The sequence below is a fragment of the Ursus arctos genome, unplaced genomic scaffold, assembly GCF_023065955.2.
Source record: "Ursus arctos isolate Adak ecotype North America unplaced genomic scaffold, UrsArc2.0 scaffold_24, whole genome shotgun sequence".
Classification (NCBI taxonomy): domain Eukaryota; kingdom Metazoa; phylum Chordata; class Mammalia; order Carnivora; family Ursidae; genus Ursus; species Ursus arctos.
This window is the reverse complement of record NW_026622919.1, coordinates 572,667-594,692: the sequence shown is the minus strand read 5'-3', so window position 1 is coordinate 594,692 and position 22,026 is coordinate 572,667. Positions and strand designations below refer to the sequence as shown.

The 22,026-nt window shown below is 56.7% G+C and overlaps 1 protein-coding gene across 2 annotated transcripts; it reads right to left on the bottom strand.

Annotated features, from left to right (window-relative positions):
• Positions 1 to 315: 315 nt before the first annotated feature.
• RAB40B (RAB40B, member RAS oncogene family) lies at positions 316 to 20,848 on the bottom strand. 2 transcript variants are annotated; one of them, XM_026483800.4, is made up of 7 exons: positions 20,598 to 20,848; positions 6,208 to 6,268; positions 4,309 to 4,369; positions 3,540 to 3,617; positions 2,610 to 2,832; positions 1,481 to 1,534; positions 316 to 1,308 (listed from the first exon to the last, which is right to left on the bottom strand). In XM_026483800.4, the coding sequence occupies exons 1-7, from the start codon at positions 20,764 to 20,766 to the stop codon at positions 1,037 to 1,039; spliced, it is 918 nt and encodes a 305-aa protein (XP_026339585.1). In that variant the 5' UTR covers positions 20,767 to 20,848; the 3' UTR covers positions 316 to 1,036. The 2 variants fall into 2 exon arrangements, with proteins under 2 accessions (XP_026339585.1, XP_026339586.1); XM_026483801.4 differs by lacking the exon at positions 1,481 to 1,534.
• Positions 20,849 to 22,026: the final 1,178 nt, after the last annotated feature.

Below are 22,026 nucleotides of genomic sequence, written 5' to 3'. Positions count from 1 at the left end.
CCTGCCTGGAGCCTTTTCTGCGCACCTGGGATCAGTGATAAGGGCCTCGTCTGTCTGTCTGTCTGTCTGTCTGTCTGGGGTGCCTGACAGAGCTGTGAGTGCTGCAGGGGGAGTCGGGAGCCCTGTCTGCTGTTTTTCCTGGACAGGCGCATGTTACAGGGCCTCTCCTTGACATTTCCCACTTTCTGCCTCTGCCTTTCTTTCCAGGGAAGGGAATCTTTATCAGCGGATGCCGTGGTTCAGGACAGGCGGTGGAGCAAATGAAATAAAGGGCTATGTGAATACACAGAATCAGAAAGAACCAGCCACCAGTCCTACCAAGAAACAAGTATACATTTTATTGTCGAGAAACATTGTCTTCAGTAACAGTGTCCACTTCATTCCCGGACGATAATTTCCTTGCGGATCTGGATCTGCTGTGACTATGTTGTGGCCGTTCGGCACAACTAGAGATATCTTTGGCATTTTCTTCCCTTTGCTTCATACCTTGTGGAACATCTTGTACAAAAAAATGTAGATTTACAGAAAAATATGCATATAAATCACTTATTAATCCCAAACATGGTAATAACATAGCAAAAACGTTATGAAATCCGTGTCAGACCCGCCCTGCCTAATCTCCGGTTCCCCGCACTTTGATGTGAAGAGGTTTACAAAAAGGCCCTCTTGGGAGGTCGAAGACTAATTTCTCTCTCCGGTTGCTCCCAGAGTCCCCAGGACGCACTCCTCACGCGTGTCGCGGCTCTTACAAAGGCAGTCGTGTTGGGAAAAGGCGTGCAATCATCCAGAATGTCACGTCCCGAGGGGTGAGCAGTGCCGACCCCCCGGACAAACCCACGCTGAAAACAACAGCTTCATGCACATCCACAGAGGAACGTCATCAGGCTGTGCTTTCTCTGGAGCGGCTGGGGCACGAGAGATCTCCCCGAGGGGATCGGCAGGTGCTTTCCTGGGCCTGGACCAGCCTCCGCGCCCGTCCGCGTGTGATGGCGCAGCGGCTCCCCGAGGGGCCGGCGTCCGTGCTCTGGCGCCTTCCTCAGGACACTTTACAGCTGTTCCTGGGGCAGCGCCTGGGCGGGCTCTGGGGCGGGCGGGGGGCCTTCACTTTGCGGAGGCCACTCCTCTTGTGGGTGGAGCTGGCGGTGAGCGAGTAGGAGCGGCCGTGCATCATCCTGGCGTTCAGGCCACTGGCCATGGAGAACGATTTGAGGTGGCCCCTCAAGGCCATGGGCAGCGGGAGCTTGTCCACCAGGTGCACGGGCGTGCAGGACACCACCGCCCGGCAGCACAGGTCCTGCAGGCTCAGCACTTGGGGAAGGAAAGGAAACCGCATTTAGTTCACGTTGTCCAGCTGCTGACCACAGGGCAGCCCGCTCGCCTCCCCGCCTTCCTTCCCCAGGACTTGGGCTGAGCACTCCAGCCACTGTGCCCACGTGGGGCCCCGGGCAGGGCCGGAGACGGGCCACCCTGCTTTCGTCACCTTGGACTGGAGACCCCTGCCGTCTTTCCCTCCGGGCCCAAGAGGGGGGCAGACCTGGAGGGGAGACGGTGGCCAGTGAGGTCCTCCTGCAGGAGTCGCCTGACCTCGGTTTGGGGCGAGAGACCAAGGGTGTCAGGGGTGACCTCCCCAACCGCACCGCTGACATCGGAAGCACGTGTGTCCAGCTCTATAGGGACATGCTCAAGAATGCGCCTGAGAAGGAATGCTTCGGCCTCACCAACACCGTTCCTCATGCGAGTCAGGCTCCCCGGGGTGGGGCCCTTGGGGACCTGATGGGGGGGCACTCCTGGTGCAGCCTCATCGCCGCCCCAGCCCCTGAAGAGGTCAGGCCCGGGGCGGGGGTGGGGGTCCCAGCGAAGAGCTCTCTCTGCACAGTGGCTCTCAGCTGGGGGTGGTTCTGACTCCCCGGGGACACTTGTGGTTTCTGCAGCTGGGGGGCAGAGGGCACAACACCCGAACGCCCCCGCCCGCGAGCCGACAACCCTGCCCAAGCTGACAGCGGTGCTGAGGCGGAGAATCCCTAACTGAGAAGAACCCAGTTTCCCTCCAGCAGCCCTGTGCTGCCCGACTCAGTGACTGTCGATCTCGCCCTTCGTCTCGCGACAGTCATACGCTGCCAGGCTCCCGAGGGGTAACCCGTGACGAAGGCCCAACCCCGCAGACGAAACCAGGGGACACAGGTCTCTGGGCGGATTAACACCGAGGGGTCTGGATGGAGTTCCGACTTCAGGGTATGGGGCGCCAACAACGCTCGATGTGCTTCTGTTCTCCAGTTCCCCCTCAAACCAAACGAGCTGAGGGTGAATCATTCCTGACACGATACGCTCTTCCCCAAACCAGGGGTAAAACCCGGCCAGCCGGCCCTCGGGGCGTCCTGCTCTGCGCGGGGAGGTGCCCCCTCCTCACTGCACACGCCTGTGCTCACGTGCCTCCCCTTGTCCAGCACAGCCCTCAGAAACGCCCCTCGTGAACCTTCGACACACGGTTGGTTACTAGTGATTCCTCTCAGACTGAATGCACTGACTCTGAGGATGGACGTGGCGGCTGGAGGCGGGTCCCGGGAGGCGGACAGGGCTGGGGGCAGTAGGACGGCCGCACGGGTGCCTACCCTTGCTCGGCCTCCAGAGCCGGTCCATCCCGTGCCGCAGCAGCACGGTCCTGGCCAGCTCCGTGAAGGACTCGGTGATGTTGAAGTTGCACAGAGGGCTGACCTCGAAGAAGGTGACACCCAGGCGCTCCGCGTAGGCCTGCGCCTGCTCCGTGGGCACCTGCCGCTTGAAGGCCAGGTGCAGGCGGTTTCCCACCAGGATTTTAGGGACACCAGGGGCGTGCTGACGGGTGACAGAGAGGCAAGGGGGTTACTTGGGCGAGCTCTTGTGGTTGCTGGCACCTTTGGTACATGGGGTAAATGGCATCCTCCCCAAGTTCGTGCCCACCCAGAACCTCAGAATGTGTCCTTATTGGAAATAGGACCTTTGCAGAATGTAATTAGTTAAGATGAGGTCACTGGGGTGGGCCCTAAATCCAGTCACTGGTGTCCCTGTAAGAAGAGGAGAGGACACAGGGGAAAAGCCACATGCCGGCAGAGGCAGGGACTAGAGTGATGGGTCTACAGGCCAAGGACCGCCGGCAGCCGCCAGATGCTGGAGGAGGCGGGAAGGGTCCTCCTCTCCGGCCTTTGGAAGGAGCCGACGCTGCCGACGCTAGATTTTGGACTTCTGGGCTCCAAACCGTGAGAGCATGAATTCCTGCTGTTTACGGCCATGCATTTCAGCAGCCTGCAGGAACCCGAGTGTGGTTCTGACCCCTCCGTGTCTACACTGGCAGTCTGGCGGCCCAAACACCACCTGCCAACCCACTCCACACAGCAGGTGGTGCGTGGCCCCAACCCCCGGGACTGGGTGGGTCTCCAGGTTAGGGCCCCAGTCCCGTTCTGGGAGGTGACACAGCCTCTGTGCTGCCGAAGCCTGTGTCCTGGCCCACGTGCCCGACACCCCCACACACCCACGTGGACGGTGCCTGGCACACCATGTCATACCTCGTCTATCTCCTTAATCCACCTGTCGATGCCATCAAAGGACCAGCGGTTTGCGATGTCATAGACCAGGATCACCCCCTGGGGAGAGGCACCAGGCTTACCTTACCGGACAGAGGCGGGCACAGCCCTGGACCGCTTTGGTCAGTGTGCAGGCTACTCCGTCACAGACTCACAACCAGCTAAATGATCATTTTACTTATTTTAACAGAAAACATATTATTTTTATTTATCTACCAAATGTAGTAGTTAAATGAGTATTTCTAATGATATTTCATGAGCTCGTTACTAAACCCTCAAATGTCAAGGTGAGTTGGGGACGAGCGCTCAGTCCCCCACACCCACCAGCCGCTCTAGGGACACGGGATGTGGAGGGACTGGAGGGATCACCCTCTTCCTAGGAGCAGGGCCCGCCCACCTGGACAGAGTGCTCTCCTGAACATGCAGAGACACACACACTCGGTCACGTGAACACAGGTGCACACACAGCCCCGCTGCATGCATATGTATGCACAGACACACGCAGACACACGTGTGCACACACAGCTCACAGGCCCACGTGCATGCAGACATGACACATGCGTGCAGCCACGCACACGCACACCCCTGATGCTGAGGAAGGCTTGCGAGGCACCAAACATTCCTTGACACTTTCAGCCTCTTGCATCAATATGCATATGAGCTTAACTGCCTTGTCCTCCAGGCAGCCGTTAAAGAACATTCCAAACGTTGTTACTCAGTCGGTTTGACTTCCTGGCTCAGGGGATGTTACCTGTGCGCCCCGAGAGTAGGAGCGGAATATGGTACAAAATCTTCCCTGCCCGGATGTATCCCTGGAAAAGATGTTGGAGGCCAGTGAGAAGAAATCACTGCTGCTTCCTGACAACGGGGTTTGGGACTTGGGAGCCATAGCAAACGCATCTGACAACTGTCACTCGGTGGCCATCCCACCGCAGATCCCTAAGTTTACCAAAACGAGGAATGGACCCGGGGTGCGGACACCTGGAACCACCAGAATGGAGCTCCGAGCACCACAAAGCAGGATAAAGAAAAAGCACATTCCCGTGGGATGGAGTCCACAGCTGCTCTCCCGACAGTGCCTCTGAGGACCGACAGGCGCTGATGCCCAGCGTCTTTTGTAAACACATCCAAGAGTGCAGTGAACACGCCCACAGCCCCAGGTGATCCCTGCGGGTGAGGGCGGGACCGCGGGTCTAGGCGCATCCTCAGTACAATCTGCGGCGCAATCCTCTCTTTTCTCCTCGTCACCTGTAGGTGGTGACCTGCCCCTGCCTTCTGAGTCCTAGATGAGCCACCACGAGGGAGGGCAGGGCCTGGGGTTCAGGAGGGCCGGAGGTGCCTTCCGTGGCCCAGGACGTGGCAGGAGCTCCTCGGTGCTGAGGAGCAAATCGTTGGAGAAGTCCCAGGTCAGCCGCTACGGAGCTCCAGCTTTGCCGCAGGCGGAAGCGGCTAGGAAGTTTGTGGGCAAGGAGACACAGGAGCAGAGCAGCCCTGGGGCATGACTCACTGCTTTCATGGGACACTGGTGGCTATCGTGAAGTGGGAACTCCGTGGACGTGGGGTGCTGTGGGTAAGCCTGGGGTGTGGCGGGAGCCGCGGAGGGGGTGGGCACGTGACAGCATTCACAAGGATGAGCCACTCAGACGAAACACGCCATCAGGAGAGATGCCGAATGCTGCTCAGGGGAGATGTGGGGCAGCCTTAGGAGGCCGGGGCAAGCATGGGCGGACAGCGGGACCCTCGGATGGTCTCAGGGAGGGACGGAGCCAGGACCAGATAAGCCCTGGACCCTGCAGGCCTCAGGGCTGGGTGCAGGTTGCAAGGCGGAGCAGGCAGAAGTCTGAGGACAACAGGTTGCCTGAGCCTCGCTGACCCTCAGCCGTGGGCAGCCTGGAGGACACAGGCCTCACCCACAACCTCAAACATCCGGGGGGGGGGGGGCAGGCAATGGGAAGGGACAGGGTGCCAAGGGGACACTGTGGAGAAAGGCTCCCTGCTGACCGCCCTGGGAAGGGGCGGGTGGGGCCGGCAGGAGGACCGGCTTCCAGTTAGAGGAGACTCATGTGGCTTGGGGCTTAGGCATGTTTGGGTAGAGTAGAGGACCATGCAGGTGGCCCAGGAGAAGGGGTGACAGAGGGGCCGGAGACAGTAGTCAGGCAAGTTGCATGGGGGTGGTCAAAGCAGGAAACACCAATTCTCCCACTCCCCAACCCCACCTGGAGTGGGAAGGGCAGAGGCAGGGGGGTGTGACCTGAACCTCAGAGCCAGGGCTGCCAGGTGGGGCCATGAGAAAGAGACCCAGTCCAGACCCGGGGGAGGGCCTCTTGCTCCCAGCCTCCCACACCTGCCACGGGTCTGTCCCTATCACACTCATGGGCCCCTCCTGGTGCTGGGGAGCTAGAAGGGTTTCAGGAAGGCCATGCTCTGGACAGACGCCCGGGGACCCACAAAGGCCCCAGCACTCCCCCCATGGATGACGCATCAGTGGCCCAGACAAGCAGATCTCCACGTCCTGTGGGGCAGCCCTGGGTCTGCTGGGGCTGGAGGGGGCTCCTCCCAGAGGCGGTATTGGTGCCCTCCCAGGGCCAGGAAAGCCTCTCTTCCTGGGGCTGGCATGTCCTGCTGGAGCCCGGGGCGGGCCCCCACTCACCAGAGCTGCAGCTTCACCCTCCGGCCGTCTAGCAGGATGGTGGTAGTCTTGTAGTCGATGCCTGTGGAAGGGGTGGGGGCAGCGTAAGGGCTGCTGGCCTCAAAGTTATCCTCAAGCAAACAGCACCCGAGAGGAGAACTGTCCTGGGGGAGAGAAAGGACTTCTCACCAGGGCAGAGTCACGGTTTTTGAAGTAGACAGACTGGACGCTGATTTGGGTCTCTCTGGATTTGCACGGGCCCTGGCCACCAGCCCCAATGTTCACTCTGTAGGGCCTCCAACCTTCCTCCCCTCACTTGGCACCAGCCGCCTGGGTCCCCTGGCCGCCCCAAGGCCCAGGCTTCCGCAGCTGCTGCCTGCTATCTGAGGGGAGGGCGGCAGCAGCCAGGAGACGCGTACTTGGACATCAGGCCCCCAGTCTGCAGGCAGCTCCGTGCAGCCCCATGTCTTGCCCCCTCATCTCTGTGACCCTTCCTCCTGCCCCACCTCCAGTCCTGGGTCTGTTCCACCTGAGCTCGACTCCCAGGCTAAAACACGGATATCATTTCCCCAAATTATCACACTAAGAACGTAAAGTAAAATGTGTCTCATATACAACGAGATACGAAGCATTACCTCACTGATGTAAAAAAAATACACGCGTGTATCTGTGTATGTGCGTGGGGGGGGGGACAGTGAGGACCAGCCCCACGTGGCAGCTGGAAATTTCTGGGTTGTGTTTATTTTGTTTACCCCAACCTTTCCCTATATTAAGTTTCTTCAACGAGCATGCATTTTTCCCCCCTAAAAATCAGAAAAAGCAATTAACATTTTTAAACCAATTTTCTACTTCTTTGAGAAGCCTGTGTCCACAGAGTGAGTGGCCAGAATGCTTCTGCCAGGTCTGTGGATGAGAGGATGCACTCAGCTGGACCCCGGGAGGGAGAGCCCGTGAAAGACAGAGTTTCCATTAAGTGACCAGAGAAAGCAGGACACGAATACTCCCTTCCAAAAAGCGGATGCAACACCATTTGTGATCCCAAGAATCCAAACCGCTTAGTAAAACCACACCACCAGGCTTCGTGGTGCTTGATTTATTTCATTTTTAGACCCACTCAGGAATGTGTCTCAAAGCATGCAAACCTCAAGAAGACAGCCTTGAAGACGTTCTGGGATGAGGCCATACTACGTACCTTGACAAGGAAAGCTGGATTAAGAGTTACGAATCTAAAGGGGAATGTGCTCCTGGGGGGCAGACAGGAGAAGAGAGAGGAGCCCCTACACGGGGGCCTCACCCTGAGAAAGTCCTGGAATGGGTGTGAAATCTTAGCAGCTCTCCACCAAAAGATAAAACCCCACACCCAAGGCTCAGAAAGCAAGGTCCCCAAATGCGGTGCTAACGAGGTGCTGTTTCCAAGTAGTTTAGCTGAGCTCCCTGGACGGACCTCCAGTGCTTAGACTGAGCTCCCCCCCCCATGAAAGCCCCAAGAAAAAGAACACCATATTCATAAAACCTCTGGTCTTTAAAGTAGGTTGAGGGCCATAGAGTATGCGTGGGGGAAGGAGACAACAAATTTGCTTTGCATTCTGAGGGCATATTGCCCAAGGGTTTAGGGCAGAGCATAGATATTCTGGAAACTGCTTAGGTCAGTACCTTCAGGCTCTGTGAAATTACTCTTTGAAGTGACCCACCAAGAGCCTCTTCATAGTCCTTACGAAACTCTGGAAGGCAACTTCAAATGCCTATATTCTTCCTTTTGCAGTGCTCAGCATTGGGCATATGTGACGTGAGACACACACACACTAAAATAGAATAGATATGCCTATAACAATATGTATACACATATTAAAAAGAATATATCATACATAATACATAGGATGTATAATCACATAATAAGTAAGTAGAATATATGCACATATAATTAAACATATATAAACACATAAAAACATTTACAGAGGGCAACTTCAAAGTTAATTTTGGAAATGTTTGATTTTTCCTTCGGAACACTGAAGGTTTTATACCATCTATGTGAAGCAACAAATAAGTACCCCTGGGAGTTTATTTTTGAGTCTAGAGGGAACGTGGGCTTTGGCATGTCTGTTCCCAGACAAGAAAAGAGAGCTCTCACCATCCACAGGCTGGAGAGGTTTTTCATTTTTAACCTTTAGGACATTAACTCACTGTTTGAATTGGGTTGGCTCCTCTGATTTTCCAAGTGTCCTCACGTACTGAGTTTTTAGGTCCACAATAAAAAATAAGTTTTCATAAATTTAAAAGAATTCATTACTGATGGCCTTTTTAAGCAGCCCATATAAATATATGATGGAATATTATAACTTCTCAGAGCAAAGTACAATGACCTGCGTCTCAGTCTCACTAACAGTAAACGGTAAGGGCTCAACCACCATGATGTACTCATCAGCCATCACGACTCAAACCGAACTCAACGACTGTGCGGCGATAGTTCTCATGAGAACAGCCCTGCGGAACAACCCGTCCCTCAGCTACGCTAACCCCTGACCCCTGACCCCTGGGAACACCAACACTGTGGTCTCCGCCGCACTCGCTCTTTCAGGGTGCCGACGCCCGACCTTCTCCAGGTCCACTGCTTGGCCGCATGCCCTGCACGCTCACCCCTAGCGTGGGGACTTCAGGATGGGACGAGCCGGGGCGAGCAGGTGGGGTGGGAGATAAAGCTTGAGAAGGCGCCGCTTCCCCACGTGATGTGTCTTGGTTTCTCCAGGTGGGGAAGGGGGGAGTGGAGATGGGTCAAACCCACCGGGGCCACGTAGGTTCCCAAGTGTGAAGGCCCCACAGGGAGGAGCTCTGTGGGGCCTGGGGTCAAATCCCAGTCCTGACAAGCAGCGATTTCCTGTGCCTCAGTCTCCCCTTCCACCTGGAAGAACGCACTGGCCACGGCTACTTACGGCCTGCATGCCGGCCGCCTGTAGTGGCCTCCCCTCAGCAAAAGCTTCACTCTGTCCCCAAGCCCGGGTCTAACGCAGCTGTGCCTGCCACAGAATCCCCAGACCACCTCGCTCCCTGGTCAGGATCTCCTCTCCCCACAAACTTACTTACGGAGCTGTTCTCTTTCATTCCTGCAATGTTTCCTTTTCTCTCCTACTTAGGTGTTTGCTCTTCCCTTATTTAGTGCATCTCCTCTTCCCTGCCTCTGCTGCCGGCTACCGTGCATTTCAGCCCCCGAGAGCCCACCATTTGACCTTATAGTGTCGCGGTGACGATCAAAGGGGTAATTCACGTCCGCTGCACTCAGCTCACTCAACGAACACTCTGTCCATCAAAATGAAATAAAAACACGCCAAAGCTTCTAGAACAAAGCCTGTAGGAATGAATGCTCATTGAGTGAGTCAGAATAACAGAGAGAAGAGAGATAATTTTAGCCTTCTTAAAAAAAAAGAAAAGGAGGCGTCAAATGCCAAGCCATTCGCTCCGCTTTCAGCTCCGCATGATGAATAAATAATTCAGTTCACGCACCACATGCTTATTTCTGTTTCAGTGAGCGAGCAGGCGTAACCGTGTGCCGTCACGCAGGAGACTTCTCTTCTGGTGTAAATACTGGCTAAATACCACTTACAAACACGTTCGTCTTCGAGTAGCTGACTTTTGAGAAATGTGTCTAATGCTGAATGAAAACATCAGAAAGCAGACCAGCGACTGCCAGAGGCCGGGAGGAGGGGTTCATTTTGGGGCGCCTGGCCGGCTCAGTCAGCAGAGCGTGTGACTCTTGATCTCGGGGTTGTAAGTTCGAGCCCCACGTTGGTTGTAGACATTACTTAAAAATAAAATCTTGAAAAAATAAAAATACAATAAAAATAAAACGGTTCGTTTTATACTATATGATTTTCACCCCAAAGAAGACGTACACACATGTGTCCTTGCCAGACCTGGCTGTGCTTGGCTCTTCGGATCAGAGGGACAGTCTGCTGGGAGATGCGGGTGCCTCGCAGAGCCAAGGGGTGGGAAGGGCTCGGGGCGGGCGCCCCGCCGCAGCCACGGCCAAAGCCAGCACTGGCCCCTCGGTGGGCCCCTTGAGCTTCTGAATGGTTCTAAAAGCAAAGTCACGTTCCAGGCAGGGGTGTGAAGTGTGTTCACCACAGTCACACAGCGGGCAGTACCGACATTGACACCAGTCCTCTCTCTGCATATCTCCTTTTGGAAAAGTACGTTCCCCAAATGCTTCTCCCTCCTCATTTTTCTCTTTATAGCAAAGCGGTGGAATCAGGTGCTCCCAGGTGAGGGACAGTCCGGGGGCCTCCAGTCCCCTCCTGGCCTGGCTGTCGCAGCTTGTCCACACAGCTCCCACTCCTAGCGGCCCTGAACCTCTCTTTCCCCACCTTGGGAGCTAAACTTTCTCACTGCCGGGCGGGAAAAGGACCACCACCGGCTACCTTGGCCCAGGCACCCAGTGCTCTGTGCTGACTGGCTGCATCCAGGGACACTGGGCTCTCACAGCGTGGGGCCCGGCACCCCTGCACACCACCCCACCACCAGTGAGATCGGGGAGTAGCCGAGATCATCTCTGAACCATTATTTGGGTGTGGCCAGACAACAGCCCCTCTTTCCAGAGTCCCAACAGTTTCAAACCACAGGGCTGCCCTCACCGTGCCTCGGGGCCTTAACTTGGGGCACTGCCGGACCTGGACTCAGACCACCGCCAGCGCCTGGCAGGTCAGGCCAGGAGGGGCATCCTCCCCGTTCTCACCCTACTTTGCACAGGCCTGCTGTCTGGGAGACACAGCTGGGAAATCCTCACCACCCTCCAGGAGGGAAATGGGGGCAGCATCTCCTATGTTCAAGTGCGTGGTTCTCGATGCTACTGGCACTGTTTCTGTAAAGCCCACCTCAGCCAGGGTCTCCCCCCGGCCCATGGGGCGCTGTGGGCTGAGGCCCCCAACACCTCCTGTCTGGGACGTTCTGCTCAGACAGTCCGCTCAGTCAGCCAGCGGGACGTATTCTAGCACGTTCCCACCCACCGAGGCTGCACGTGTCTTCAGGAGGAGCTCCGAGCCTCCTGCTTCAGCCTCCTACCTGTGCAGTTGCAGAAGCTGAGGTGACATGACATCGTGGGGGAAGGAGATGCCCTCAGCACCGGACATGGCCGTGCCCGGCCGAGTGACTGCCCCAAAGGCACACAGCAAGCCCGCTCGCCTGTCTGTGCTCCCAAAGACGGCTCAGGGTGAAGCACCCGGAACTCAGAGTCATTTTCCCCACTCATCTGAAAGATGCCAGGGGCCTCAGTTTATGGTAAATACCTGGTCTCACGCGCTAAGCATCAGAGGGCGAGGGCGCCTGCATGTCACCATGCACAGAGGGAGAGGAAGTGGGGGGCCAGCTGGGGAGGTGCTGGGCCGATGCGGGCCCCTCTGCTGTGCAGTTATCATCACAGGACAACTGGAAAACAACCACACTGGCTTCCCTGAAAAGCCCACAGAAGCGGCAGCCGTCCTGGTGGGCGGCAGCAGGGGTCTCCTCTCTGGGAAGGAGGCTGGGGGAGGCCCCGTGGCTCTGCTGGGCACAGAGCTGCCTCCTGGGCTCACGCTCAGCCAGACCCCCACAGCCCGCGGGAGAGGTGGGTGCCCTGAGGTGGGTCGCCAAGCTGGACACCTCTGAGCCGTTTCCTGGCTGAGAGAAGAGGGCAACCACTCTTCAGCTGGGCCAGCGCAGATGCCGCTATCCTGCTCAGACAGGAGGTACGGCGTGGGCTCAGCCCAGCCGGGGCTAACATCATGACCAGCTGAGCCCTGAGCTCCAGGGCTGGGTGATTTTTCAGACACCACAGCAGGGCCTGGGTCACTCCCAGGTTTCCCCCCACCCAGTGGCACATCCTTTGGGCCCAGTGTGATGAACTCAAGACGGTGTGGGAGGGAAGGATAGAGACCCTGTGTCATCTGCAGCTGGTCCCCACGCTCTGCTGACCACCACCTGCCAGGGGAAGAGCAGAGGCAGAGGGTGCTTGGCCCCTCGGGAGACAGAGGTCAACTGCAAGGTCTATTCCCTTCCTTGTCCAAACTGCCCACAATGACAACCACCAGCAGCTGGAAGATTCCAGGAAGGATTCTCCCCTGCAGCCTTGGGTCTGGGTGGTGGGGGAGGCCCTGCCCACACCTCGAGTTCAGACCCCTGGCCTTCAGAGGCATGAGAGGATAAACCCACCCATTGTTGTTAGGCCCCTAGTCTGTGGTTGTTTGTCACAGACACCCCAGGGAATGGATGCGCCGTCCAGCTGCGTTCCCGCACTGCGTCCCCACTGCGCGTCCCACCCAGTGCTCACGGACAGTGAGCGCAGACGCCCAGCCTCACAGGATGCATCCCAGGTCTGACGCCTCTGGCTTTGCCTCTCCCGGACGCCAAACCAGCATGATGCTATTTAAACCCATGAGGCAATGGTCTACCTTTCAGAATGAGCACATCACTGTAGACTAGAAGAAATAGATTTTACTCCCAAACGAATTTTCTTAGTCTAAAGATAATTTAATGTTCTTCACATTGACCAATTTATTTTCCCCATTAAGACAATACCTTTCAGCCTTCTATATTGGGGTCCACTAGAATTTAATACATATGCTTACGATTCTGCCTCTGTAAACGTCTTTTTTTCTTTAACCAAATAAAATGCCGTTTGTGTCATGAGTCACAACATGGTTCAAATCCACAAGCAAACTCGGCTGAGTCCCATTTGGGGAAGGGAATTCATTAATTATTGGCTGCCAGAGGAGGGAATACACAGCCCACATAAGCCAAAAGCAGCCTGAGGCTCACGTTCAGCCAAGGAGACCCCAGGACAGTGGAGCCGACCTTCGCGGCTCTCTGCCACCGCTTTATGGGACCATCTCCCCAGGGATGACCGTTAGCAGGTGGTTTCAGGCGGGAAACTCAGATGTCCATGGAGAGACCGGCAGGCCAGGCTGAGCTCCAAGCTGGACCGTGCTGTGACAGGTGGCTGGCCGAGGCTGCTCTACGTGCCCAGGACAGCCGCCTTCATCTCCCACCTTGTGGTTCCAGCAGCGTGGAAGCCTCCCTCTCTCCCCAGCTGCGTCTCTGAACACAGCCCCCACGTGAGTTCCCCATGAGCGACGGACGTGTGCTGGGCTGCCCGATTCCACACCGCGCACGCCGCTAAACAGAGGTCGGCTCCTGGAATGCAGGCCTACTCGGGAGACACGGACCACACGGCCAGCTCTCAGCCATGGGGCCGGCGCCGATTAGAAAGTTTGCGAAGGGCAAGCATAAGGTGTGACACAAATAAAACCATCTCAAGAGCGACCCAAGTGGCACCGTGTTCGACGAGTCTCTGTACATTAACAGAACCAAGAAAAAAAGAGTCTGCGTCTTCACTGATAAGCATCTTCAGAAAGTTCGTGCCTTAATCAGAGCAACGCAAATAGCTCACACCCGCGTCTCCGTACGTATGCACACGTGTGTTTGTGTACGTGTACCATGCTCACGCGTGTGTGCTCTGTGTAGAGTACATGACATAGACACAGAGTGAATACACCTAGAGACCCTGGGTCCTGTGAGGTGTCTGAAAGCCTCTAAAACCCGTCACTGACAAGTCTCACACCGTGTGTGGTGTGCGGCTCCTCTCAGGCGGTGGGCCGCGGACAAGATGGAAAAAGCAACCACGAGCCTGAAGAAACGGCCAGACGGCAGGCACAGTGCGCGCTGGCAGGAGGGGCGCTGCCGGCAGCCAGGGGAAGAAGGTGGCTCTGAGCACTGCGCCCACAGGCTGAGACCTCCAGGTCCTCACAGACGTGGGGGCAGGCCGTACCTCTGGAACTGAGACGTTTACAAACGAGGGGGCAGGGACCCGCTTCCAGAAGCCCGAAGTGCGGCGTCTCTGGCCACAGGCCACGCGGGGGCCGGCAGTTCTCCCACCAGCGTGCTGCAGACAGCGGGTCCAACCTCAGGAGGTGCCGGAGCTGCTCCAACAACCTGGAGGGGAGGCCGAGGGAGCGCCAGGTCTCGTGGCCAAGCTGGTCGCGGCCTCCAAGGAGGAAAGCGAAAGCCTTCTGAGGAAGGCGAACCTGGAGAGCTCGGAGGGAGCTGCTAGCCTACGGGGTGACTGCCTTTTACATGGTTTTGTTTGTGAATCTGATAAATCGACATCTACGAAGTTTTTAAGCCCAATTCCCCGGACATTGCAGTTCTTTTCACTGTTTACATAGACACAATTCCTTCTTTGCGGCTAATTTAGCTGAAGAAGCCAAGGAAGAAAGCTTCACGTGTTTAAAAAAAAAAAAAAAAGAAAGAAAAAATCTTAATGGGATATCAGCTCACAGCCTGCGATGGGAGTGGTAGGCTCCATCGCTTCCGACACACCTTGCTGCTTCTCTTCACCCCAAAAGGCCTGAGCAAGGAGTCAGCAGGTGTGACCGGCAGGACCAAGGCAGGACCACGCGGCTGTCGTCCTACCCCACTGCGGCACCCAGAGCTAGTGACAGGACGCAGGGGGTGCTGGGTGGGTCTCCAGCCCGAAACTGACCCTCTGCACAGCAGGAACCTGGGCTGGCTGGATCGGAGCCCCTCCCTGCCCATCACCCGAGAGCAGGGTCACCCTGGGTTGGAGTCAGAGGCTAGATGAAAGGGGCAGTCCCCACCGCAGGGAGGCAGGACTGAACGGTTGGGTTTAAGGAGAAAATCGGACACAAAGGCAGTTTTATTATTGTCAAATACATGGAAGCATTTATGAATAATCTAAAAAATGAATACATTGAAATTTCCCATATGCTTTTGGTGGTACCATGGGAGGTGAGGAAGTAGAAGACCATCTCCTTCTTAAGGAATTACGCTGCAAAGAACTAGGGATAAAATATGATTCGGCTCTCAGTTCAAACTTGAAAGTGATGGCTTTATAAATCGTGTTTCGAATCTTGAAGGGGTTGCCAAGGGAAACCACAGAGTAGCTGTAAAATCAGCAAATCCACCACGGTCTGCAGCGCCATAGACGGCAGCAGGGAGCGAGCATGCTTCTCCCGGCAGAACATTTGTCAAAGGCAAATAGAAAAGCAAAAAACCCCAAGACAAGGCCACTAAGTAAAAGCGCTTTGATTGTCCTCACAGGGAAGAAAAGCCACTTCTCTGAGACTTTTCTGAACCAGACGGGCCACAGAGGGGCCCAGAGCGAGCCACACCATTCACACTCCCGTTCTCACTCACGCTGTGTGATCTTGAGAGAGTTACTCACCCTCTCTGGGCCCAATAACATGACCTATCTCATGACTTGATTGCTCTACACTCTCAATAAGGGGGAGGATAGAATTATTACTAGCTGTCAGCAGAAGTGAAACAGAGAAAGATGGGATTTTCCTACTGGCAAAGGGAAGCTGGAGAAGCAGCCAGGAGAAAGTAATCAGGAAATAGTGAGTCTCTTTGGGAAAAAAGTTGGGAGGCAAGAGATTGCAGAGTTTAGTGTCCGTTTCCTGTACTTCCCTCTCCCAACGTAGAAACTCAGCAATCAGAGAAGGAAAGGGAACGCGGTGCCGGAAACACCACCAGCTGGAGCTAAGGGGAGAGACCCTCACCAGCGAGCAGAGAGGAAGACCTCAGCGGTGGCCCCGACTTCACTCCCCACATGAGCTGGGCTGTCCAGGCCTTTTCCTCAGCACTTCTACCTGGGAGAAGAGGCCGAATGAGGTACCAACCCTCCATATCTGAGGGAGGCTCCAGGGCCAGCAGGCCCCAAAGTGGGAGGTGGGCCCCTCAGCTATTCTACATGCATAGCACACTTTAACAAAACGTTATAAAAGGAAAAAGAGACAAAGAACCCAACCTGAAATGAAGCATGACCCAAGGAACAGAAGGACATTCATCCCAATTACTTCATGCAATGGAACAATTTAACAAAAACATTAAGTCGGCAAAATAAGAGATTTTTTTAATGAAATAAATTATTTAAAGAAAATTTTAAAAGATTTATTTATTTATTGGAGAGAGAGAGAGCACAAGCGGAAGGGGCAGAGGCAGAGGGAGAGAGAATCTCAAGCTGACTCCCCACTGAGTGTGGAGCCCAGCACGGGGCTCCGTCTCACCACCCTGACATCACGACCTGAGCTGAAACCGAGTCAGACGCCCAACTGTCTCTGCCCCCAAGGGCACCATTTAAAGAGATTTTTAAAAATTGTAAATGAAGGGGCGCCTGGGTGGCACAGCGGTTAAGCGGCTGCCTCCGGCTCAGGGCGTGATCCCGGCGTTATGGGATCGAGCCCCACGTCAGGCTCCTCCGCTATGAGCCTGCTTCTTCCTCTCCCACTCCCCCTGCTTGTGTTCCCTCTCTCACTGGCTGTCTCTATCTCTGTCGAATAAAGTAAAATCTTTAAAAAAAAAATTGTAAATGAAAATTGTAAAAGTAAGGAAAAAAAATTGCAGACCAAAACAACATCATTACTAAACTAATAAAAAAGCTAGAAACAGCTAGAAACAGTTTACTAAAATAAAAATTACCAACACATTGGAAAGGTTTGAGATGCCCACAGAAATTCAGAAGAGAGCGACAAAAAGATGGAAGCAGGCAGAGAGAAGTGAAGGGATGTGGAGCGCAACACAAGGATAACGGGTACAACAGGCAGCATAACGGCCCCCAAGGGTATCCACACTGTAATCTGCAGAATCTGTGACTCCAAGAGGTTACATGGCAAAGGGGAGTTAAGGCTGCTGATCGGCTGATCTTCAAATACAGAGATTATTCTGGATTAACATATAGGGCCAGCACCATCACAAGGGCTCCTAAAAGCAGAAGAGGGAGACCGAGTCAGGCTGGATGGTGCAGCATGAGACAGGTAGCATTACTGTTGCCAGCTTCGAAGGTGAGGAAGGGGCCTGGGGCCAGGGAGTGCAGGAGGGTTCTAGAAGCTGGATAAGGCAAGCCAACAGACTCACGGCTGGCGCCTCCAGAAAGGACACACCCCTACCAACACCTCAATTTCATCCCAGGGAGACTGTGGCCCCCCAGAATTGTCAGATAATAAATCTGTGTTTTAAGCACTAAATTTGCGGCTACAGCAGCAATAGGAAACCTGACAAACGCCAAATCAATGCAACAGATGCTTTAGGGACATAAATTTCCCTGAAATTAAATACAAGATCTGCAGATTCAAAGAGTACGCACCGTACCGGAAGTTCAACACCAAGCATTAGGCTTCGAGACAAGGTCTGCTGAAGCTGAGGAGCTCTGAAGAAAAGGCAAACACCCACAAGGAGAGACCAGCGGACCTCAGGCTCCATGGCAGCTCAGAGCCAGTGAGCTCAGGGGTGCAGTGGGACCATGGGGACAAAGTGTGGAGGGAAAGAACGTAGAGCCTGAGGATACACTCTAACCTAACTGAGACCCTGTTCACAGATAAAGACAATGCACAGACATTCTCAAACATGAAAACGCTCATGAAGTGCTCACGAGCCCTTCCTGGAAAATGGCTGGAAATGAAATGCAGCTAATCAGAGGGCCAACAAAATACAGAAGTCACAGACACAGTGGTGGTGGAAAGGCTCGTGGTCAGCGCCGAAGCCACGTAAACATCTGATATTGAGGGCCTACAGCCACTGTAGCCCCACTACAGAAACTGGGGCAAAGTCAGAGCGACCGGGGTGCATGCGCAGTGTGGGGGGGGTGGTCGTGGTGGTGATGGAAACAGGAGGCTGGAAGCACCCTCCCCTTCCGGTGCTTGATGCTCGGAGCACTGATGCAAAGTACAACATGTCTTTAATAATAATAATACTGATAATGATTCCAACTTCTTACAATCCCCTGGAAAGTGTCTTTTTAACCTAAAACCTCCCTCTGTGTGGAGGGAAATCCTTTAGAAGAAAGCATTAACTAGTTGCTTTTACAAGTGCTCAGTTCAATTGTAACAAAAAGAAAGTCATGCAACAGAGTGTCCCCAAGCCACTGTTCAAACAACCAGGACACTTTCTGTCCACATTCCTCCCATTTGCACACATCACTCACTTACCCTAAGGACTCAAAACTACAGCTTGTTCCCCCAGGCACACAGTTTTAAAAGCACGGTGATTCATTTGTTCAATGTTTAATCCTCCACCCACTGAGCCCCAGGCCCCAGGACACCCGCGCCCCCCCCCTCCTGCCTCCCCCCCCAAGAAACAGATAAAACCTGCTGTCCTCCAGGAGCTCAAGCCCCAGAGCTGTGCATCCAGCAGGGCTCTGCCACACCTCTCACCAGCCAAGTGTCGTTGCTGTTGAACACTTGAAATGTGGCTAATATGATCCTTTCAGTGTGGCTAATATGATCCTTTCATTGTATCTCGTTTTCACTCCTTTAAATTTAAAACATCTCACATGGCTGATGGCATCACCTTGGATAACACAGATCTGCAATCAGAGACCGAATCTGCATTTTCACAAATCTCCTGGGTGACTCTCACACTGGCGGCTTCAGGAAGAACCCAGGTTCTTGGCATTGGTTCTCTAGAACCAACCCAAAACTCTCCCCAACTTCCCCCCCACCCTCACACCTCCAATCTTAAAGACCTGTCCCAGGCCATTCCACCTAAGCTGCTCACGTCCCTGCTCAGAAGCCACAGGTTCCCTCCCTCTGCCACCTCATCCCCACATAGCCCACCTTGCATCCTACCACAACCTTTGCCCTACACCTCCTGCCCCTCTTGCATCAAATCAAGTTGATCTCCCAGTGAGGTCCTGCAGACCCAGAACTTCACATCTGCACTGTCTTCTCAAGTCTGTGCTGCCTGGACAGGGCAGAAAGTACACCTAGGCTGACTTGAACGTCAAGACTCCACTTCCTGGGCTGACCTCCTCTGCTTCTGGAGAACCCGACAGCAAGCCCAGGAGACAGACAGGGGCAAGACCCTGAGCAGCCAGGTTTGTGTTGGAAGTGTGCCTGGAGCCCCGACATGACAGTGAAAAGGTGATCGCCGGCAGGTGCCCTTCACAGCCGCCGACCTGCACCAACAGAACAGCAAGCCTGGGTGAAGACCCTGACTCTGCTCTGGCCTGCTGGCCCAGCTTTCTGCCCACCTCACTTTCCTCTCCTCTCCCCCGCCCTTCTTTCCCTCCTAATGTCCACTCCGTCTTGGGGCCTGAGGCCCTCAAACCTCAAACTTTGGGGACCCTCTGCCCACTGTCCTCAAGCTCTGAGTCCTCTGGCTCCCCTCGACCTGGAATCCACACTCCTTCACCTTCAATGGTGCTTCCCTTCCTCGCCCTCACGCCGCATTCTCGAGGGTCATTTGGGTTTCTTGCCCTCCCGCGCGTGTTCGCCAGGCCGAGGAGCTCCTCGGACACACCAGGAACCTTGGAGAAGCCTCCAGACTAGTTCTCTTGCTTCCCCTCTCCTTCCCCTTCCATCTCACCCACGCGCAGAGCCACCACCTGGGAGCCTCCACCCGCTGCGCTCGGATCCCACGCTCCATTCCCTCCTGCCCGCTCCTTAACCCCCACGCATACTTTCCAAACGCGTCGCACGCGCTTGTGGCCTCCCGGATGGGCCCACTCACAGCAGCCCGGCTACCTCCTCCCCAAACCCCACCTGCGTGGTCCGTCCGCTCTCCTCCGCCTCGCCATCATCCCGGGTCAGATCTACCCCAGCACTCTGCCCAGCCGCTAGCTCCCGCGGGGAAGCAGATCTTGGTGAGACTATGGAGGACGCGCTGTGTTCCCCACGTGCGGAACTGGGGGTGCAGCAGGGGACTCCCGCGAAGCGCGCGCCCGACTCAGGCAGAGAGGCGGGCCATGAGCCCCGCGCTCCTTGATCCGTGGCCCTTCGCGCACTCCACCCCCTCTCCCAGTCCCTGCACCCCCAGCTCCTCGGCGCGCTACTCTGGTGCCTGGGTCCGGCTCCACCTCGCCCGCCGTGCGCTCCCCCCCCCCCCCGGTCTCCCGTGCGCTCCCAGGCCCGCCGCGTGCTCCCCTGGTCCCCGGTGCGCTCCCTGGCCCTTTGCGCGCTCCCCTGGTCCCCCTCTGCACTCTCTGGCCCGCCGCGCGTTCCCCGGGCCCAGCGCGCTCCCCCAGCCCCTCTCCTCCCAGCCCGCCGCGCGCTCCCCCGTGCGCTCTCTCGCCCGCCGCGCGCTCCCCCGGACCCCCGAACGCTCCCTGGCCCGCCGCGCGCTCCCGCGTCTCCCCGTGCGCTCCCGGGCCCGCTGCACGTTCCCCTGGTTCCCGGTGCGCTCCCTGGTTCTCTGCGCGCTCCCCCGGTCCCCCCTGCACTCCCGGGCCCGCCACGCGCTCCCAGGCCCCGCCCCCACCCCACCCCCAGCTCTCCGCGCGCTCTCCCGCCCCCCCGTACTCTCCCTGGGCCCGCCGCACGCTCCCCGGGCCCCGCTCGCCCCAGCTTGCCGCGCGCTCCCCGGGCCCCCGTGCACTCCCCCGGCCCACCGCGCGCTCCCTGGGCCCTGCTCCCCCGTCCTGGCCCCGCGCTCACCCGCCGGGTGGCCGTACGGGGACTCGGCCGCGCCATCCTGCAGGCTCGCCAGGATCTCGCCTTTGCCCACGTCGCTGTCGCCCACCAGCAAGAACTTGAGAAGGAAGTCGTAAGCGCGGACAGGGCTGCCCAGGGTGCTCATCGTGCCGCCGCCGACGCCTGCGCCCATGCCCGGCCCGCGGGACGGCGCAGAAGCGGCGGCCGGGCACTAAGGCGCCGAGCTGGCCCCGCCGTCCGCAGATCGCCGCGGGCCGGCGGCCCCCGCAGCTGACAGCGCGTAGCCCCGCCCCGCCACGCCCGCCACGCCCCGCCATTGGCGAGCCGCAGTTGCTAGGGCGGCTGCGCGCGCTCATTGACTGGGCTGCCCGTCCATCTCTCTTTCGTCTCCGCCTCCAGGCCATAGTCCACCCGCCCCTCCCGGGAGGATCTGGTCCTCGCCGCCTTTGCTGGGCTGGGGGCGGGGCGGGGGCGGGGCGAAAGTTGAGTTTGTTACGGCCACAGCCATTGAGGTCCGGAGGCGGGGCGGGGCGGGGCGGGGCGGAGCCAGGGGGCGGGGAGTGCAGGGGCTGGGCTGGGTCTCCTGCTTCTGCGGAGCGGCCAGGGCGGTGCAGGGCCGGACTGCAGGGGTCGTCACCCCGCTGCCGCGTCCTCCACGTCCTGCCACCTGGAGACGTCTCTGGTCCGGGTGGGGGATCCGCAAGGGCGGATTCCGTTAGCGGACATGCAGCCGGGAGGCCAGGGCCAGGTCGCCTGGCGCCAAGGGTCCCTGTCCCGGGTGAGCCTGGGCTCACGGTGTCCCCCACGGCTCCTCCAGAACCTCGTCTTTGTCCCAGAGCGCGTGGGTGCGCGTGCCTGTGTGTGCGCGTGCGCCTGTGTACGTGTACACGTGTTCGTGTTTGTGCCTACGTGCTTGTTCGTGTGCTTCTATGCGCCTCCGCTCGTGTGTGTGCGTGTGCATGTGTCTGCACACGTGCGCCTGTATGCGTGCGTTTGTGCGGGAGCTGGGGGAGAGGACAAGGTGGGGACCCTCCAGTCCCCAGACTTCTCTCCCCATCTAGGGAGTAATGGGCGGTCCAGGGAGATTGGCCTGACTGGCTCTCAGATCCACCGCAACCCACAGGGAAGAACTCTTCATGCTTGGCAACCTTGTATGCATTCATCTTAGAACATTCTCCGAATACGCATAATCAAGGTCCCCACCAGAGGACCCCCGGGGCTCCACCCTTGAGATGTGGGTGAGCCTGGTGGTGCACTCAGTGCTGGGCAGAGTGGGGTCTGGGTGCACCCTTGTGCCTCCCATCTAATTAAAATGACCCACTTGCACACCTGCCATCTGCACATTCTGGGCTATCTGCAGCTCTGGGAAAGGCACAGAGACTCGAAAATGTGCTCCCTTGTCACAAGCAGTAGGTGCAGATTTCACAAACAC